We start from the raw sequence: 19,060 nt of genomic DNA on the forward strand, positions 1-19,060 counted from the left end.
TGAATAACTTGATGGGAACACATTGTCTTATAGCAACATTTTTTTTAATTAACCTGCTACTCTTTTTGGTTAGATCTAGGGATCTATGGCAATGGGGGTTTTATTCATTTATTTATTTATTTTTAGGAAATGACTATTCCATGGTGCTTGAAGAGGGCGGAGCTTGTGTTCAAGTGTGTCAAAGGTATGTTAGTGTGTCAGTGCTTGAGCTGTCTTTTGGCCTTATCTCAGACTGTACATTCCCCCCCCCCCCCCCAAAGTATTTTTTATGTGAACTTACTGTTTGTTAAAACACACACTTATATCTTTGTAAGTATTAACTATTGTGTTATTATGGGACTGTTTTAAGCATCGGGAAATAATTTCAGACACTTAGAATAATGACTAAAAATGTTTTGAAAGTACCTTTGCAACTCATAAATATAGACAATGGAGGGGAAAAAAAAAAGCCCTTACTGCTGTTTTGAGCAATCTCCCAAGAAGGGCAGGATCTGGTGGTTCTGTACAGTATCCTTTTCAGTCTTTCATATTTGCATTGTCTCAAACAATGAGCAATCCCCACATTTTTTTCCAAGACTAGTGAATATGCTAATTCATCTCTTTGCTGGAGAGTCCTCATGATTCAGCTTAATTTTTCTACCTCTACAAATTGTTTTATTACATATTGCATTCCTGTGTCCTGCACTTAAATACTCAAAACAGTATTTTATAGCATCTAAAATGTTAATAGTGTTATGCTCTTTCTACCAGCTATTCAGTAACTTCTTCCTGTCGCGATTCACAATAAAGTATCATCCATGTAGTCTCTTTCGTTAAACATGAAACATTTTTGCAGATACCTTTTTGTCATTAGTGTGTTCCTGTGGACCTTGTAGTTCATTGACTATAGTTAGGGAATGGTTAACATAAAAATGCCAAATCATCACATGAGCAATGAGTATTGTTGCTGCCAGATTTTCAGTATACATTTGGCAAAAGGATATTCAGACTTGCACTCACTCATGTGGATTCGATCAGATTAGAGCTAAAGGAGAGAGCTATTTCTCAATGAAAGCAAACTATTGAAAGAACTCATAAGAATCACATTCAGAGAAACCTCTGACTTCTGCTGGCCAGCGGACTGTTGTGCAGTAGGACTGGATATTCTGCTCCCACAAGGGTATACTGATTTTTTTTCTATAACTCCTCATTAGATTCTCCAATAAGATCATATTTCAGTCAGCAGATTGGCAAGTGTGATTTAAGTGTGATTAATTACATTGCTAGTTAAAAGGTGGTTAAAATCCCACTTGTATATGAAAACTCTATCACTGCTTGACAACAGTATAATTGGAAAAAAATTTATTTATGTAATGCATAATAAAAATGCTGGGGTTTTTAGGTTTCATGATGGAAATGGCCTCATGGGATGGAGGAATTTCTCGGACTGTACAATTCCTGGTACCGCAGGTAAGTTAAACCAAGTTCGTATCTAATCTAGGTGACTACCAAAACAAGAACTCGGATTTTGGCAGATCTAGGTTTGATTTCTTTGTTACACCATACTTTTTCTATATGAGCTTAAATTATCACTAAGGTTTTGGTCCCATACCTATAAAACAGGAATAAAAGAGTTTTAGATTTTTTGGATATCCTGAAGTGTCTTCTGAGGGTACCAAAAACTCAAATTGGGAAATTTACCTAATGGTGAATACATAACCTTTGAAAAAGATACTTTTTTGCTATTATTTTCTCCGAAGAGATAGGACTAAACTTGCATTACTTAATTTTAGGCTTTAACTGGTCATATTGTCTAGCATTATGGAAGGTTATAACACGCTGAGTTCAATCATGCTTCCACAAAATCATTAATGGCTTTAGAAGTTTCAAGTTAACTATAATTAAGATACTCAAATAATTGAATTCATGGTTATAGCTGATCTTCAGAAACAGAAAGTTTTCCTACAGTGACCAGTACTAAGTTTTGTTTATTTATTCTGAAAGCAGTGCTGGAAGTTATGTAAAAATCAGAGTTATGTTAGGAGAGAAATAAGATGTATTTGTTGACAAAGTAGTAAACCACTGAGCAAGGAAAAAGCCAAGAATAAACTAAGTACTGAACTTGAATCTAATTCTGGAATTCAGAGAGCAGGAGTCATGTAGGTAACAACAAACAGCACTATCGTGCTTCTGCTAGACAAATAATCAATTACTGGAATGAGAAGTCTACTGGAAACAGATACTGCTGGTATATTTATGTGTATATCTGTGTATTTCTAGGTCAGTCTTTCTCTTTTGATTGAATTAAATATTATTATAACATGTATTTTGAAAACAATATTGTTGGCCTTCTGAAAAACAACAGTACTGCTAAAGGTCAAGAAACAAAGCTTAGAAAGATTTAGTTCTTCCAAACTACAGCAAAAAGCCAAAGATTACTGGTGTATTTTTACTCTTTCCCCCCCCCCCCCCCAGACAATTTCTGAAGAAATGTTTTACCAGCTGAGTAATATGCTTCCCCAGATCTTCCGAGTGTCCTCTACATTGACTCTCACCTCTAAGCACTGAATTTTGTGCAGCAGTAAGGTGTATCCTGTTAAAAAAGGATGAGATTACTGAGATTCTGTAGTGGAATGTCTCTTTTCTGCAGATTGATGACCCTGAATTGGAATTTGTTGCAATTTCAAGAATAATATCATAATAAAAGATGTATGCTGTCTGTACTTGGATGTTAGCATTTTATTTTTGCCTTTTACATTCTGTTTCAGTGCAGTGTTAATGTTGAATTCCTCACCTTTTTTCTGAAAGACTTTGAATGTAATTAAATGTATTTAATCTACAGAAACATAAGTGATTGCCATAATTAAGTACTTGTAGTAGGAATAGGATCTTCTGTTAGTGGGGGTGCACCTTTGGGTTGCTGGGTTTTTAAAAGCATTTTCTGAATTTACCCAGTGGCATTAAAAAAAAAAAAGAAAAGAAAAAAGAGAAGACTGTCGGGTGTCTCCTTAGAATGACTGTCAGGTGTCTCCTTAGAATGACTCCTTAGAATAACTTAGACATAATTTGTTGCAGTTGTCTTTCCAAGGTCACAGTGGCCAGCAAATAAAATGTATAATCCAGCCACTTTACCATTTAACTGTTACAAAATGAAAAATCCAATAACCTGCTGCATTTTGTATATCACTAAAAGTAAGCAATATGCTTGTGACAATGATTACAATTTTTAATTGCTCTTTCTTTCTCTCTTTTTGCTTTTCTTAGTATGTTATCTTTATGCTTTATTTTAAGATTTGACATTCACAAGTCTGTCCCATGAACAGCTCAATAGGGATGCTGTAATGTTCTGAACTCTGTACAGGTATATTTTGCTGCCTAATGTCCAAATGTTTTATGGCTGAGCAGTTCTGTCAGAAAACGCCAATATGTCTAGTCGAGATGCTTCTATAAAACATCTTGAGACAAACTTTAATCCAGTCAAAAAAAGAAAGAAAGCCAAAAAGTCCACAACCCTGGAGGGAGGAGGAGAAAGCAAATTTGCTTATCTCCTGACTTGTACAGTCAGTCTTTTTAAAGTCAGTTGTGGACCCAGGAGACTGGAAACAATCCTTCAACCTGGAGACCGACAACAGGAAGAATCCTGTCTGAAACTGGTGTTCTTAAGGTCCCCAGAACAGTCAGGCCTGCAGCCAAGCAGCTGACGTAGTGGAGGTCCCGAATGGATTTCTGCACTCCACAGTCCTGTTCTGTAGGAAGCCCTGGGATCCTGGCAGAGCAGGTTTCAAATCTGTAGTCTCTTTCTATGTATTGCCAAAATTTTGCACTTCAAACTGCAGATCTTGGAAGTTGACTTAAAATCAAATGATTTGCTGTCTTCCTTCAATGTGATTTTTTATTTAGTTTGATAAATGTGAAGAATGTAAATCTCTGTTCTGGGGAAACTGTAAAATTAATTCTTTAAAATTTTTATAGAGAATCAGAGTATTAATTGAGTTCATGATGTTTATAAAGGCCCTGTGTAATTAACAAAACTCTTTGTTTAATGTTTTTGTTGAGTCCTGCGTGCTGTACAGAAGCCATGTAAGTGACCCAGCGAACACCTATTGCTGAACTGTCAAATGCTATTTTTCTGTGCCAGCAACTTCTAAAGAAGAATCATGCAAGTAATGTGACCTAATTTGGTGTTCTAGAAAAGAAGAATGTAAATTCATCTAGAAGGAGCTGGATTAATCCTGTTAGAGCTCATTTTACAGATCTGGCCGTAAGCTGAAATCAAACTCTAGTCCCAGAAAAGCAAGTACTCTAAGCACTATTCTGTTTATGCAAGATGCAGTAGCAGAAGTATTCCTTTTATAAGTTGTAGGACTTGTCTATGCTGTAAAACAGGTCTATGTGTTTATATACTTTGTACTACCCCCCCCCCCCCCCCACACACACACACCTCACACTCCCCACCCCATCACTACATCTGCCAACAGGTAACCTGTGTCACACCAAAAATTCTTGAGTAGTCAGCTGGCTTATACTTGTAGGTTCTCTGCCAATAAAAATTATGCCCAAATTTTCCTGTTACTTTGACAAAACCCCAGGACATACTATTTAAGTTATTACTGCACATGTAAAACTGCAAGTAATTCTGAGAAAAGAATTTAGCTTTTGTTTTGTGTCCTACTGCCTTTGACTTTTGAAGATATGTGTTTTCAGTCCTCAGACAGTAGATTACATAGAAACATTTCAGCATAATTACCTATTGGTCTTTGATACAGGGATGAGGTTATGAAAAGTGAAATGCTAACAATATTTGGGAAAACTGTTAGTTCTGACTAAAATGCTACTGAAGCCTGGACATACTGTGTACTGGTCTGCCAGCCTGTATCTTTCTCAAAAAGGCACTTACCACTGCATCTATTATTCCGGCTTTTCCTATTCCCAAGAAAGTAGTGCTAACGGCAAATTTTTAACTGTTTTTTTGTTGCAGAAAGGCAAATAATATAGAGGTAGGATGATATAAACTGTCCTTTCTGTTTGATCTGCACCTGGCAGCTGTACAGAACAGGAGCATAAGGACTGCAATTTGTGGAATAAAGCCATGTGCGAAATCCTGTTTGGGTCATGAAAAGCTATTTGAGATTAAGAGGAAAATGACTCAGTAGAAAATCTCATGTCTATGTAGTGCAGTATTCCTTGGAAGGATGACAGTATCTAATACCTTAAAAATATTCTGTAAAATTGTCTATGTGGCTGGACTTGTACTGAATAATTGCTCTTGCCACTAAGAAAAGTGAGGAAGGAATGCCATTGTTTAGCTTTTTTGACCTGCTCGTGGTGGCTGATGTAACCTGCAGGTGTCCTTTACAGAACCTGAACTGAGGTTATTAAAAGAAAGTAATCAAAAATAATCTTGGTTTGTCAAGGACATACCTAACTGACCTTCAGATCATTGCCTTCAGTTACATGATCTGTGTTAGTTTGCTTAGATGATGACTGACAACAAACAGGAGGAGAAGAATGCAAATAGTTGAGAAACAGATCTGTGGACCTTGTTCTGACCAGACTACTTTTACCCTATCGAAATTCCAGAAATTTCGCTGTACACGTCACTGCTTGGGGAGAGAAGAACCCCATCTGAGATCTTTCCTTCTGAAATCATTCAGTCTGGATTACAGAACATAAGTTAATGAAGCACAGTTTGAAGATGTTATCTTACCACTTTCCCTGTTGTATGAGAGATGAGTGAAGCCAGCATAGAAGAGAATTAGGGAGAGAGAATTTAAACCAAAGGAGGAAATTATAAATAATATTGTCTTGAGTTCTAAACCAGTTCTGTTATTTGCGTGAACTTAAAGTTGTTCAGTTCATTTGATCTGTACCTTGTTTTTTCCCCTCATTAGAATGAAGTTTAATTCATACTTGTATAGTATTTTGACCATTGCCATAATTAATATTATTTCTTGTCTGTACTATAACCAAAAATGCAGTGCTGTTCCCTAGTATTCAGACCAGGTCAGAAATGTAAAGAGATGTCTATCCTCTTCTTGTAACTTTGCATCATTTAGATATCAGGATGGGATGGAATGTAAAATTTGCACAAAAATAGATTTCTTACTTCATCTCTTATATTGGATGTGGTAGAATTCAGTAGCATGGGACCACAGAATTAGACGAACATATTATTATGCAAAAGTACAAGCAACCTATATTGGTTGCTTATATTATAACTTATAACTATATATAACTTATAACTTGCTTATAACCTATATTTACATTGGTCATGTAAATTCCAAGGGCTTGACTTTATGCTAAAATAGTGTTTAAACATTAAGCTCTAATTTTTCCACAGTATTCAGAAGCAAGTGGAACAAAGCAAACATATATCATGAGGAGCAGCACTCAGTGACAAGCCAAATCGGTCATCAGTAGCAACATAATGATGAGCTAAATACTCTGGTAGAAGTTGGTACACTTGAGAGAAAAAAGGGACTGCCTGCAGGAAAAGGATGATATTCTGTATGTGAAGAAGTCATCACAAAAGTATATGCTGCCTTGCTCGTGGCTTAAGCTACTTGTTAGAATTACTTTGAAAAGCTGGGCTAAACAGAAAACAAACAGGTCTAGCAATTACAGTTAGCATAGTCAAGCAGATGGCATGGGTTCATCTTTCATAAGCAGTGCTTCCCCTTGTGTTCTCCTGCTAGCAAATGAACCTTACTCCTTTGAACAGAACAAATGCAGCTTCAACAAGCAGAATGGGGGGAATACCCCTAGGTCAGTACAAGTCTATAGCTTGACAGAAAACGTGGGTTTGAATCCCCTCAGATAGAAAAGCAAATTGAACCTTGGTCTTCGATGTACTAAGCAATGCTCAGAGTGGTAGGCTTTTATGTTAAGTGGGACCCTTCATAAAGTGGCAGCTTTTTAGACTCTCAGAATGTCTACCAGGCTGAGCCTAGAGTATGTGCAGTGAAGAGCACCTAATTTAGGAGCTGAATGAGCTCGAACGTAGCCTTGCCTAGGTGCTTGTTATTTTCAAAATGGAGATGAATTTATGAATACTCAGAAGTATTTTTTTTACTCAGAAGCTTTTAAGTTCCTGGGAAAATTTACCTTCCAAGCTGCAGGACCAAGCATTTCCATAAATGGACAAAAACTAAGCATGCATGTTAGGCTTGCAGTTTCTGTTGTAGGCATGTATATTGCATCTTAATTCTAGTTTGAAATGCTGTTCTTTCTGTGCGCATGGCCTAGGCTGCCCTAGCAATTTTAGGCTATAGAGGAACCCATAAGAAGCCTGTAAAGCTCTTTAAGATTAGTTCCTGGAGCTTAGTCCAGATTCTGGGAAAATAAAGGTGGTTCATAGTTCTTTTTTTCCATTCCCATCTCAGTCAGAATAACCTGCAAAGGGAGAAAACCTGTGTTCACCCTTTATAATAAAGGCACTAAAAAATAAAACTAGTTGAAACTAGTCAATGTCAGAGGTGAAGTAAGTCTCGCAAGTTCTGCCTTGTTAAATAGGCTTCCCCCAAGAAGTGTATATGGACAAGGTGTTATCTCCAAAATCTCTTGCTTTGGAGAACCTACCAAGAGCATCATTATAGAGGACACTGTGTATGAAAGGAGTGGAAGAGCACAGCAGGAGTGACCCATCAGCTCAAGCAAGTGCATCAATGTACCTTGGGTAAGGAATAGGAAGTTTAGTCCAATTCCTGTGGCCTGTTGAATAAGCATGAGGAAGGTGGCTGGTGCCTGTGGAGGCGGACAGAATGTATGCTAATTTGGTATGCAGTCCCTGCCATTATGCACATGGAAATGCTGGGCAAGAGGATGATGTGCATAGGTGAGAGCAAGACACACAGCAATAGGCATCATACCTGAAGTGGCTTGGTTGAGTGGATGAGAAATGGAGGACATCCAGTATTCCTATCTAGTAAGGATATAAGAGGACAAAAAATAAGGAAAACAGACTGGGTGGAAGAATGCAGTGTAAAGCAGCCCAGAGATAGTTTGCATCAGTGAATAGTCAGGGGTTTTTTTTGCTAAATTTGATATTGGCTTTCAACTAAGAAAAAAATCCACCACTTTGACAATCTCTAATATGGCTGTGACTGACAGAAGGAAGAGTGAAGGTACAAGGAGGTCATCTGGAACAGCAGGATGATTTAGATGGGGCCAAGGGGTATGACTGGGAAATAATAAATGGAATTTTGCACATCTTGAGATGTTCACTAAATGCTTAGTGGAATATAGTAGAACAGACTGAGAAGGCCGCAAAAAGTTTGCAGAGTTGGTAGATGATAGAGAGTGGGAAGTCAAGTGCATCTCATGGGGAGGATGAGATAACTTTAGAAAGGACATACATGTGTTCCTATGAGCACTTTCTCCACCACGAAACGAGCTCTTTTTTTGGAAAATGCACTGGAGACATAAGTACATGGTACATGCTTCTTGGTTCACCTAACAGTTTCTGTAATTTCAGAATAGACATGGAACAGTGCTTTCACCCAGTTTTACGCAAGGCTGAAGAGGAGGCTGAGAAATTATCTGCAGTGGGAATAATTATCAATACCTGTAGGGCAGATTAAGTCACAGAAGAAAAGGAAAAAGATTCTTTATAACAGGTATTTATAAATATGAAGTATCTGGTACCATTTCTAACATGGAGAAACAAAAGCTAACAGTGTTGAGTCATAAAAGAACTGAGAATGGACTAGCATGTAATATTGTACTATATCTGCATTTCTCAGAAGAGCTGTGGAAAATATTGGCATATTTCAGATAGCAGGTGCAGTTCACAATGTCTCCTAAATCTTCATTCCAGTCACTAGAAATAGAGCAAAAGACATTATTATAGAAAACAAACAATCTTTTGCAATCCAGAGCCTGAGAGATGTGATGTTAACTTTGACTATCTTCCTAGATACAGACTTTATTTAGCTGTCAGCTTTTGCTCTGAGTTTTGCTGATGTAAATTCAAAGTTACTAAAGTTCACAGACTTACTTCAAAATTGCACAAATGTAACTGAGAGCAGAATTTGGCATTGTGTGCCCTTCCAAGAGTGCTAACTTTGAAGAGATACAGAGTAACACTGGCTAAATGACAACTGAAGGGGAATATGAAAACCATCTGTAAATATTTAATGGGTGCAAACATTAAAGACAAGGCTGGTTTGTGCAGACTGTTTCAAGAAGAGTTTTAACTGAACTAACAGGGATAAAACTTAGCAAAGGAAAATATGTAAAAATTAGAGGGGAAATATTTCTAATAACTTAGAAATCTATCTCACAATGTATAAAAATTTCTCTGAGAGTGATATCCATGGCATAATTTACAAAGCAACCTGAGGACACAGCCATCCCTTAACGTTATAAAGTACTCTTAAGCTGCCTTGGAGATGGCAAAATATAACTTCATGTCTGCCTTTCTGATTGCTCATTTGAGACTGAATGATTTCTCCCTCCTACTGTTCTACCTTTGGGTGATACATACATGAGCATCTGTATCCAGACAGACATAGTTTGTTCCCAGTTGGCTTGATATATTTACTGCTTTTAAATCCACACCAAGGAACATACTGTGAAGAAAAACTACATTCTTGCAGGATATACTTTCTATGAGAGACAAAACCCTGTGGTAAGTAAACCTTTAGTTAATACAAATTAATTACAGTTTGGACAAGCGGTGTAGGAAACCATGGACTGCATGACATTGTCAGCTACTTCCCAGTGGCATCAGCTCATAACAGTGGTACATATCATCAGAGCATCTTTGAACCCTAGTAGCTTCAAGTGAGGTTCAAGTTCCTTGGCCACCATGCAGGAATGGACCCTGTACATACAAATTTAGGAGTGTCTTGAACTGAGATGATACCAGACTTGAAGCTGGTTTGGTTGTCTCCCAAATTTTAAGTGGTTTAAACTGAACCATAACAGCTCCTGCCCGGCATAAATTATAATCCTCAAAAATGCTCTGTGTTCACTCATTCAAATAATTTATAGTGACCATTTCAACTTTGTTCCAAAGAACACTTTCGAAGCTGGGCAGAAATAGCATCACTCCACAAACATCAGCCTGTTTCCTTCCGCCTCTCCTTGCGTGTGCAGCATTCATGTTATCAGTGTTATATATGCCTATTTCTGCAGCAGAAATCCTACCAGCACAAGCCAGCCAAGCATCTTTTTTTGAGAAATGCATCTTTCCTCATTCATCAATAAAAGTGGAAATTGCACTGGGCTGGTGACATGAGCTTTCCCTCTAGCTTGTCCAACTACACAAGAGGATGTGACTGCTTCTGTTGAATAGTTTTTTGGAAACCTCTGCCTGACCACCAGTTGTTATCTTGGATGTGCTTTTAGCCATTTTGGGCAAGTCTCCCTGCTCATGGAAGTGGTTCTTCCCTTCAAACAGTCCATAAATCATGGACAAGTCTTGCAAGCTGATGCTACTACATACAAAATGGTATACACCACTCTTGTATTGATAGCTAGTCCTGTTCAGCTGTGTTTATGGAATCTTCTTGTCCTTAAGAGATATGAACTGCAGATAAAAATACATTCTTGACAATTGCTGCATCTTTCTGAAGTTCACATATATTAATTTAATTTGATTTCTAAGCCTTCAAAATAACTCAGGGAAGTGCTGCCTACCAGTGATGGAAATTTTGCTTTCCCTAGTGCAAATGCTTCTACTAGTGTCAGTGCCATTCTGCAGTGTTTTAGTAAATGGAATTTGCTGTGCAGATTGGTCCACTGATCCTTCTGTTCTGCCTTTAATGATGGTCACTGTCTGGAGTCCTCAAGAAAGGTAAAGTTTCCCAATAATACATTTCCTATTAGTCATACTTCTGAATCACTTGGTAGCTGGCAGTTATCATGAGTCCCACCAAAGGTGATTATGTGCACGCAAGCTGAGCAATGGGTGTAGAGCTCAGCACAAGTGGCATAAAAAGTCTGGGTCCCCAGCCCATGGCACACGGCACACGGGTGACCATGGCAGTACAGAAAACAAACTTCACATCTTGATTACCATAGCCATAGGGAGCTACAGTCTAGAGGGGACACAAAGGAATTAGCTGCCTTACTTTGAAGTACCCAACACCCAGGATAAATCAAACTCTCTATATTTCAAATTATCTAGTGCTTTTAAAACTCCCTGTCACAGGATCAAATGCTATTCTACTAGACTGATGTAAAAACTGTTTAAAGAAGCACCCAGGCTATTGAAATATGTATGGTTATCAGTCACATAGAAGACAGGCAACAAATTTTAAAGGTTTGTTGTTAGCATTGAAGCTACATACTGTATTCTAGGTAATGGTAGATTAAATTATGGAGAGATGAAATGTAGGCCTTAAGGAAAATTTTACTGGCTGGGGACGTTATCAGCCTGCAGAAATGTTACTAGTGCGTTCAAAATCACCTGGATGATGGACCAGATGTTCTGCTGTCATGCAGAGATGAGAACAAGCTTTCACTCTGTGAAACATATAGACCAATTCTCATTCCCATAGCTTTCTCCTCAGCCCCAGGTTCATGTCAACTCCAGCACAGGTATCCTGAGCAGGGAAGAAGCTTGCTTGTTGCTTTTGTATTTGTTGGTCAGTTACTTTCAATGTTTAATTCACTATATTCAGGACACCAAGTCTAGGTCCATTTCATACTTCAGGACACCAAAGTCCTAACTCAAAGGTCACTGGAGTTAGTGAAAATGGAAAACTAGTGGCTCCAGAGCACTTTGGATCAAATCCTGAGAGAAAAAAAATGATGTACTTCAGTATTAAAGAGATTTCAGTCAAACTTGATTATCCTTACAACTCTGGCCTTAATATCTCTTCATGAGCCTGTTTTAATTCTGTCATATATAAAATACAGTCCAGGGGAATTTAACAGAATAGAGATACATTGTGAAGATATGAAAAATCTCTGCTGAGCAATTGAATAGTGCAGATAAAAATAAAATACGGTGTTCAAGAGGATGACTCAAACCAATGTTAAGGAGCTTTCAAGTAACCTTTAATTAATGTGATGCAAGTAAGTGATGAAGTCAGAGATGAATCTTTCCAGACAGTTCCTAGAAAATCTCTGCCCGTATATTTAAACTTACTCTGTAAAGAGCATGACCAAAGCTGTTTCTACTGAAACTGCAGAATTTGAAAACCTGAAGCACAAAACCTTCACATCCAGGTCTTTGCTGGATGCCACTATACAAGCTGACTTTGCAGTCAGACTCCTCCACTCAGTTACATACCTAAGCCAAATTCAGGGCTGAATCATTTAGGATGAGGTAATATTAACTTCTGGCCCTGCTAAACGCTGTGGGAGTTTTGCTATTGTCTTCCATGGGGCCAGGATTTCACTTCCCCGTATGGTTCTAACAGTACACAATGTTCAAATAATGAGAAGAAAGTGTGCAAAATATATAAGACTTATCATATCTTTGCAACCCTTCTAAACAAAGGATGTCTAGCAGATAGATTTAACAGTTCAAAATCCAGACTGAGTATCAGAAGACCAAGACTCAATTCCTGAATGTCACCAATACCTCACTGCATCTTTGGCCGATATATTCCCTTTCAACTATTTCATTTGAAAACTGTGAGTTATGAAACTCATCCTTGCAAAATTGACATACACAGTTAAAGAGTGCTGGATAAGTGTCATAACAGACTTAAACCACCAGTGGTCAGATAGTTTTCCAGTGATGATTTGTACTGCTCTTCACCATTCAAACATTCACTTCCCAAAGCATCCTTGTTAGCAGTGTATCAACATTAAGTAGCAAAAGTCTCATGAAAAAGCAAACATAAATGAATAGCCCCTTACACCTTTCAATCACATTAGTAAAATTATTCAGGTGCTTATGTTTTAACAAGATCCAGTTCCTTGCAGAGAAAGGGGAAGCTCTGATATTTAACATGCAGTTAAATAAAAAAAAAAGATTTTGTGGAAGGTTTTGCAATAAATTGAATCAGATACCATTCAGTGCATTCAACAGAGCACCCCAGTCAGAGAATTATTCTTAGCTGTATAGTAATAATCATATGTTAAGTTAGATAAGTATCTCCATGGCTGGAAATATGGCGTCAAGGTCAGCCACAGCTTGATCTGATCTAGAGTTGGCAACAGTCCCACTTCTAGTGGGAGACTAGACTAGATCACTTCCAGAGGTCCCTTCCAACCAAAACTTCTATGATACTATGATCTCATGTCTATATTGCAATTAAAGGGACCAGGTGAATTAAAAAAAAAATCTTTGAGCTGTGATGAACTCATTAAGGTTATTAATATATAAAGCGATTAAAGAAGGTACTTCCCATCATGTTGATTCTTTATCTTTGTACACTACCATTGGACAACAGCAGTATGTTTTAATTTTGTTTGAGAGTGGGAAATAATTTGCTGAAAGCAGACAATATTTTCTAGTTTTTCTTCTCCTCATCTTTATTTTACAATAAATAACTGTTTATTGATGAGGAAAATCAGCTGCATTACTGGGGTGTGTGACCCACCAGGTGAGTCAGTTGGAGAGCCTTGAACCAGATCACCTTACAGACTGAGGGTGGCTACTGCCTACAGGGGAATGGGACTCATTAAGGGATGCTGGGGAAAAAGCATTTTGAGATTGCATGTGACTTATTACAGGATGTTTAGGGGAAGGACAAATGCAGGAAAAAGGAAGAATGAAAGTGGATTGGGGAGGAACAAGCATGGGAAAATAGAGGGAAAGGGGATAAAAGGGGTCAGCTGCTAAAAACAGGTTGCTGATCAGTACTCGTATCTGATCATGCTCTGTGCCTGGTCATTGTAGCCTGCCCTGTCTTCTTATTGAACTCCATTTCAAACTGTTTTCCTGGACTCTCTGTTCTGTGTGCATGTCTGTGCATGGAAGTCTAAGTGCCAGCCACTGGCAAAGGGACCACAAGACAAGGGAGCCCATGAGTCAGGGGTGCCAGCAAATGGGGAGGACAGGGATCTGGGGCAGTTACTGGATAGATCGGGTGTCCGAGAGCCCACCAGCTACCAGGTGGATACATATTGTATATATGTATAAGTATATATACATATATATATATATACACACACATACATATTTATTTTCCACTAATGATCTTTCATCCTGACCAGCCAGAGGCCCAGCATACTCAGCTTCACTGCTAGTTGGACCTGGGGACATGGAGCTGCAGCAGCCTTGTTTCTGTCAGGCTGGATTCAGCAACCTTTAACGCTCCTTCTGACTCCCAAAAGCTCTGATATCTTTTGTGCTGATGGATGACTTATAGCTGTCCTGTCTTACAGCTAAAATAAATCAGACTCACAGTATATATAAAATGCTAAGTCAAGTTGGAGAACTGATTTGCTGCTGAATGCAACACTGCAGGTTTGTGTAGGGCCCTAATTCAGAAAGCAAATGTTTGCCTAAGTGCAAACACATTGAGTGACCCTGACTTAAAGTTATGCTCATATTTAAGTACGTCTTTAATCAGAGCTTATGACAACAGGGAGTCACCTTCACCACTGAGTGAGTCTACAGTCCAGGGTGCTGCCCCACACCCCGCTTTTATCCACAAGAGCTTCATCATTCAGTGGTGCTTCCAACCTAGGTTAGCTGGGTTTTTGTAATGTATGGACCAAACTTAACACAAGGTTGTCAGACAGGCTGGTATTGTACCTGCTCTGCAGTGAGGACACATGCTCCATCTTGTGCTGTCTCCCTCCAGGCACAAGCTCTCTGGTTTCCAGGACATGTGGAAAGAGTGGTGCCTTCTTTCTCATTCATCTCTTTTCTACACCTCAAACACCTCATACACCTCTTTTTCTAGCCAAGCTTGGCTTCTTAACCTATTTTCTTCCCTTAAGGGTCAAGCCACCATCACAGAGGAGTTGAATTTTGAACATCTTCAGACAGAAGAGGGTTTGGAATCTGTCTTCCACTTCAAAAAGGTAGATATAGCTGTCTATACTGGCAAATACATGCCAATATAGGGCATCCCAGCATAAAAGAAAAGAGCAAGCTGATCTTCCTTCCTCTTTGGTGCCTAACTTCAAGAAGGGTTCTGGGGCTACAGATCCAGACCTGAGAATCCAGGAGAATGGTGGACTTTGAAGGCCCCCTATAGTATTCTCTTATGGCTGAACTAGATGATGTGTCCATGCTCACTGTGCTGGCTATCATGATTCAAGAGTGAGTGATGCTCCTCAGATGCTGTGCAGAAGCCTGTAAGGACCCTAGAGTTAGCACGAGGCAAGTTAAGTGCTACAGCGTTGGACACATACATGGCGCGAATGCCCCAGCAGTGGATGATCTAACAAGCATTAATGAGGGAGGCTGGGACCTCCTGAAGGATTAATCCCTCTTCGTTCTCTGCCTGCTGGAAGGGTAATGCCTCCAGATGCTCATCCTGTCTGCCTCCCTTGCTGCTAAAGGCTATCACTCACCACCATCACTGCTTGAAATGCTCCTGAAAATGCTCCCTAAGCCTCTTTAGGAAAAACAAAGTGGGAGGAACTCCCCACTCACCCCATATAAACAGCCACTTCATTTTAAGTGCAAGGCAGCAGCAACGAGCAGCAGTAGGTGATAACAGCTGACATAGTGGCAGTGGGAAGAGAACCAGATCAAGGCTGAGTTATTTATTTGAGCAGTGTAGTGGAGACAGCACCTAGAGCTTCAAAAAAAAAAAAAAAAAAAAAAAAGGGGCCCAGCAAGAACATGGCAGTGCAGGCTGTATGCAGTGCATGTTGGATCCATATCACCTGCATATTTGCTCCATTTTTATGCGGAAAGACACATGCAGTTGTGACTTTCAGGAAGCTCAGGCCATGCACAAAAAGGAAAGCTTTCTCCTATCTGTCCAAATGGCACATGGTGCCTTCATTTCTGAGTGTCAAAGTCTAAAGTTTAAAGCATCTCAAAAATAGGGGCACTTAGAATCACAACTAATCTGGGAAAGTCTTGGCCTACATGCAGTGCAGTGCAACAATATAAGGGCACAATGTGGCTAATGTTACTGTATTTTCTGTTCCCCACCAGTAGCAGTGCTTGCTGTCGGGAGTAGCTCCATGAATGCAACTGCTCTCTATAATCATCATTCTGTCCAGTCATTGGTGCCTGTTGAATCATGAAAGAACACCTACCTGCTGCACAAATCATCTAATTTTTTACAGTGGAGTCATACACAATCAAATTTGACAACCACTTAGAAAAATAAAGCAGGGCAAGAATAAAGAGGGCAAACACAAAGCAACCAAGATGAGGTAAGGATGGGGCAAGCTGGGGATGGCAACAGGATTCAGCAGATGGTGTAAGAGGCTTTAATGTCCTGTGTTTGCATCAACCAGATAGGAATGAAATACAGCAATTCAGGATCCATCAACATGTATTTCTGTGGCCAGTTCTTAAACTGTTTTCTTAGGTTGGATTTTATTGTGCCACAAGCACAATTATTTTTCACATCATTTTCATGATAGATTATTATGCATTAAATTACGGCATTCCCATACCTTCACACTTTCTGTAACAGTAGGAGAAATGGTGGGCTGGGGAAGACAGCTGGAGTTGCATGTGGTGTGTGTCAGTTTACTTAAGCAGGACCATTTTACTGCAGCAGGAAGATTGCAGCAAAAGGTCAGTGCTGAAACTCCACTAAAGAAAGCTGAGCACACATTCCAGCTGTGAACATATGCTCACTGCTTGCCCCATCAAAAAGGGAATTTCAGTGCTCTGCTACGTGCTTGCCTTGACCCTGCTCCATACCACCTGTCTCGTGTGCATCAGACAAACTGTTCTTTAATCTGACGTGGAATATGCATTCTGGTGAGAGGATGCTTGGAATAGCTGCAGAGCAGTCTTAAACTAGGCCCATGCTATGGAGAAGTGCATGACAGTAGGGAGAGGGATGTCAAGAAAAAAGTCATATGAAAGCATTAAATGTGTGTTTTTATTTCTTAGTCCTGTGTGCCCATCACAGCCCGACCCTGTCCAAATGAGACTCATCTTTGCAGGGGAAAAATAAACTCAACATGATTATTCAGCTCTTGCATTTTTGTTGTCTGTGGCTTCTTCAAATGATTAATCTTCTGGAGTCTGCCTGATCTGGTCAGCGTCAGAGGAAGAATTCTGTGCAAGCAAAATGCACAAAGAGGTTACGCCAACTTAATTAAGCCATTAAAAATTGCAGAAGTGAAGCTCTTATAGCTACAAGGGCTTTTGACTGATTTAGAACATGCCCTCATAACATCACTTGATAAAAATAAGACTCCAATTTTTTAATAGAACAAATTACTTAGGTTTTATATTTAACCACAGTCACTGTTAAAGCTATAACTGGTTTTCAGAATATTTTAGGAATCTGATCTTGATCTTCCATATGTTAAAAGCCATCACAACAAATACCTTACATTGCAGTTCCTGGGGAAGAAATAACAAGGTAGCTGCAGCCTTAAATACAAAGTGTTTATTTTCTGTTCAGATTTGCTACTCTTAAATCCCAGTATCAGAGATTATCATTTCAAGGCAAGCAAGGAGGCAGTCTTGAGCCAGAGAAATTTGCTAACCTGCATGATATTTAGAGAGAAGATATTTATGTTCAGAGGCAGCTTTTTGAAAGCTCCCAGATCCCATTTTGTAAAATGGCACTGGCACTGAGGAGCCCTAGATGCACTGCAGGCAGGGGGTATTTTTACCCAGGGAGATGGATTCCCTTCTGTAAATGGGCCTTGCAGACTTTAAAAATATTACCCAATGATCATTATAATCAACCAGGTTTTAACCTCTGGATTTTCTCATCTCAACTTGCCTTTGGGTTGTGCCTCAGGGTGAAGCTTCAGTCAGTTTAACTGTATTGCACAAGAATGGATTAGTAGCAATACATCTAGCATCATGCACAGATTTAAAAGCGTATGTTGAAAATCAGAGGTTAAAGAGCAAATCTTGCTGCCTGTCTTTTCTGGAAAAAATTCAGAGTTTGGCAAAAGCTCGACCCCCTTTTTATGTTGTTTTACTCTGGCTACTGTGTAGATGACCACATAGAACAGAATTGCAACAAATAATTTAGAGAGTGGAAACAACATGCTGTATAAATATAGTAGACATTTGAGGAAGAATCCATCACTAGCATCAGTTTAGCTTGTTCTCGCTAATTCAGCAAGTTTGCAGATGACAACAAATTGGGGGAAGAGTTGACACCCTGAGGGTAGGACTGCCATTCAGACGGACTCTGAGAAGCTGGAGGGATGGGTTAACAGGAACCTCATGCAGTCCAGCACTGACAAGTGAAAAGCCCTGCTCCTGGGAAGAAACAATTCCTGGCAGCAATACAGGCTGGGTACTGACTGGGTGGGGGGAGGGAGGGTGGGGAGTGAGAGCAGCTTTGCAGAAAAAAAGGACCTGGGGTTCCTGGTGGAGACTGAGCTGAACACAAGCCTGTAGTTGTGACAAGGAAGACAGACCACACGCTGGGTCACACTAGCAAGAGTATAACCAGGAGACAGAGGGAAATGATTATTTCCCTGTGCTTGGCAGTGGTGAGGCCACATCTGGAGTGCTATATCCAATTTGGGGCATCCCAATTCAAGAGAGATGTCAACAAATTGGAGCAAGCCCAGTGGAGAGCTACTAGGATGCTTGATGGGCTGGAGCACAGGATGTACAAGGAGAGACTGAAGGTGCTCTCAGCAACATACCAAGGACCAAGACATGACTAAGGTGTCTGTAGCTTTTTTGAGCTTTAGCCTTCCAGCAAGGCCAAAGCCTTTGCCTTTGTTGTAGAAAGATGTGATCTGAATACATTTCTGGATAACATCAGGGAAGTTTCTCTATGGAGAATTCACAAAACTTGAACATTGCAACTGTGTAATAAATGTATCCCTGCCTCAAGCATGAAAGAAACCAACAGAGTCCAATTCTAACAGTCCTCTACAGTAACCGCAGTAACACTGGTCTCACAGAATGGCCAGGGATCATATTACAATTTAATTCCACTTTTATCATTCCATATTTTACTTTTTTCCATGTTTCCTTTTATAAACTCTACCAACTCTGTTATATTACTCAGACATAGAATAACTCAGCTCCTTTTCCTCTTTTGTA

General features: G+C 39.4%; 1 protein-coding gene across 20 annotated transcripts in view; it reads left to right on the forward strand.

Moving 5' to 3' along the window:
* FERRY3 (FERRY endosomal RAB5 effector complex subunit 3) overlaps positions 1-17,003 on the forward strand; it is a 37,902-nt gene extending 20,899 nt beyond the window's left edge. For 3 of the 20 annotated variants that reach the window (XM_067304317.1, XM_067304325.1, XM_067304333.1), the window contains exons 13-15: positions 127-184; positions 1,382-1,449; positions 3,271-4,332. In XM_067304317.1, the coding sequence (XP_067160418.1) occupies positions 127-184; positions 1,382-1,449; positions 3,271-3,329 (185 nt within the window). In that variant the 3' untranslated portion in view covers positions 3,330-4,332. Of the gene's footprint in view, positions 1-126; positions 185-1,381; positions 1,450-2,454; positions 2,703-3,270; positions 4,336-14,829; positions 15,975-16,003 lie in introns of those variants that run through there. The other 17 variants (XM_067304239.1, XM_067304270.1, XM_067304247.1 and 14 more) reach the window with 11 other exon arrangements.
* The last annotated feature ends 2,057 nt before the right edge of the window (positions 17,004-19,060 follow it).

This window comes from Apteryx mantelli, chromosome 1 (assembly GCF_036417845.1).
Source record: "Apteryx mantelli isolate bAptMan1 chromosome 1, bAptMan1.hap1, whole genome shotgun sequence".
In the NCBI taxonomy this organism is placed as follows: Eukaryota; Metazoa; Chordata; class Aves; order Apterygiformes; family Apterygidae; genus Apteryx; species Apteryx mantelli.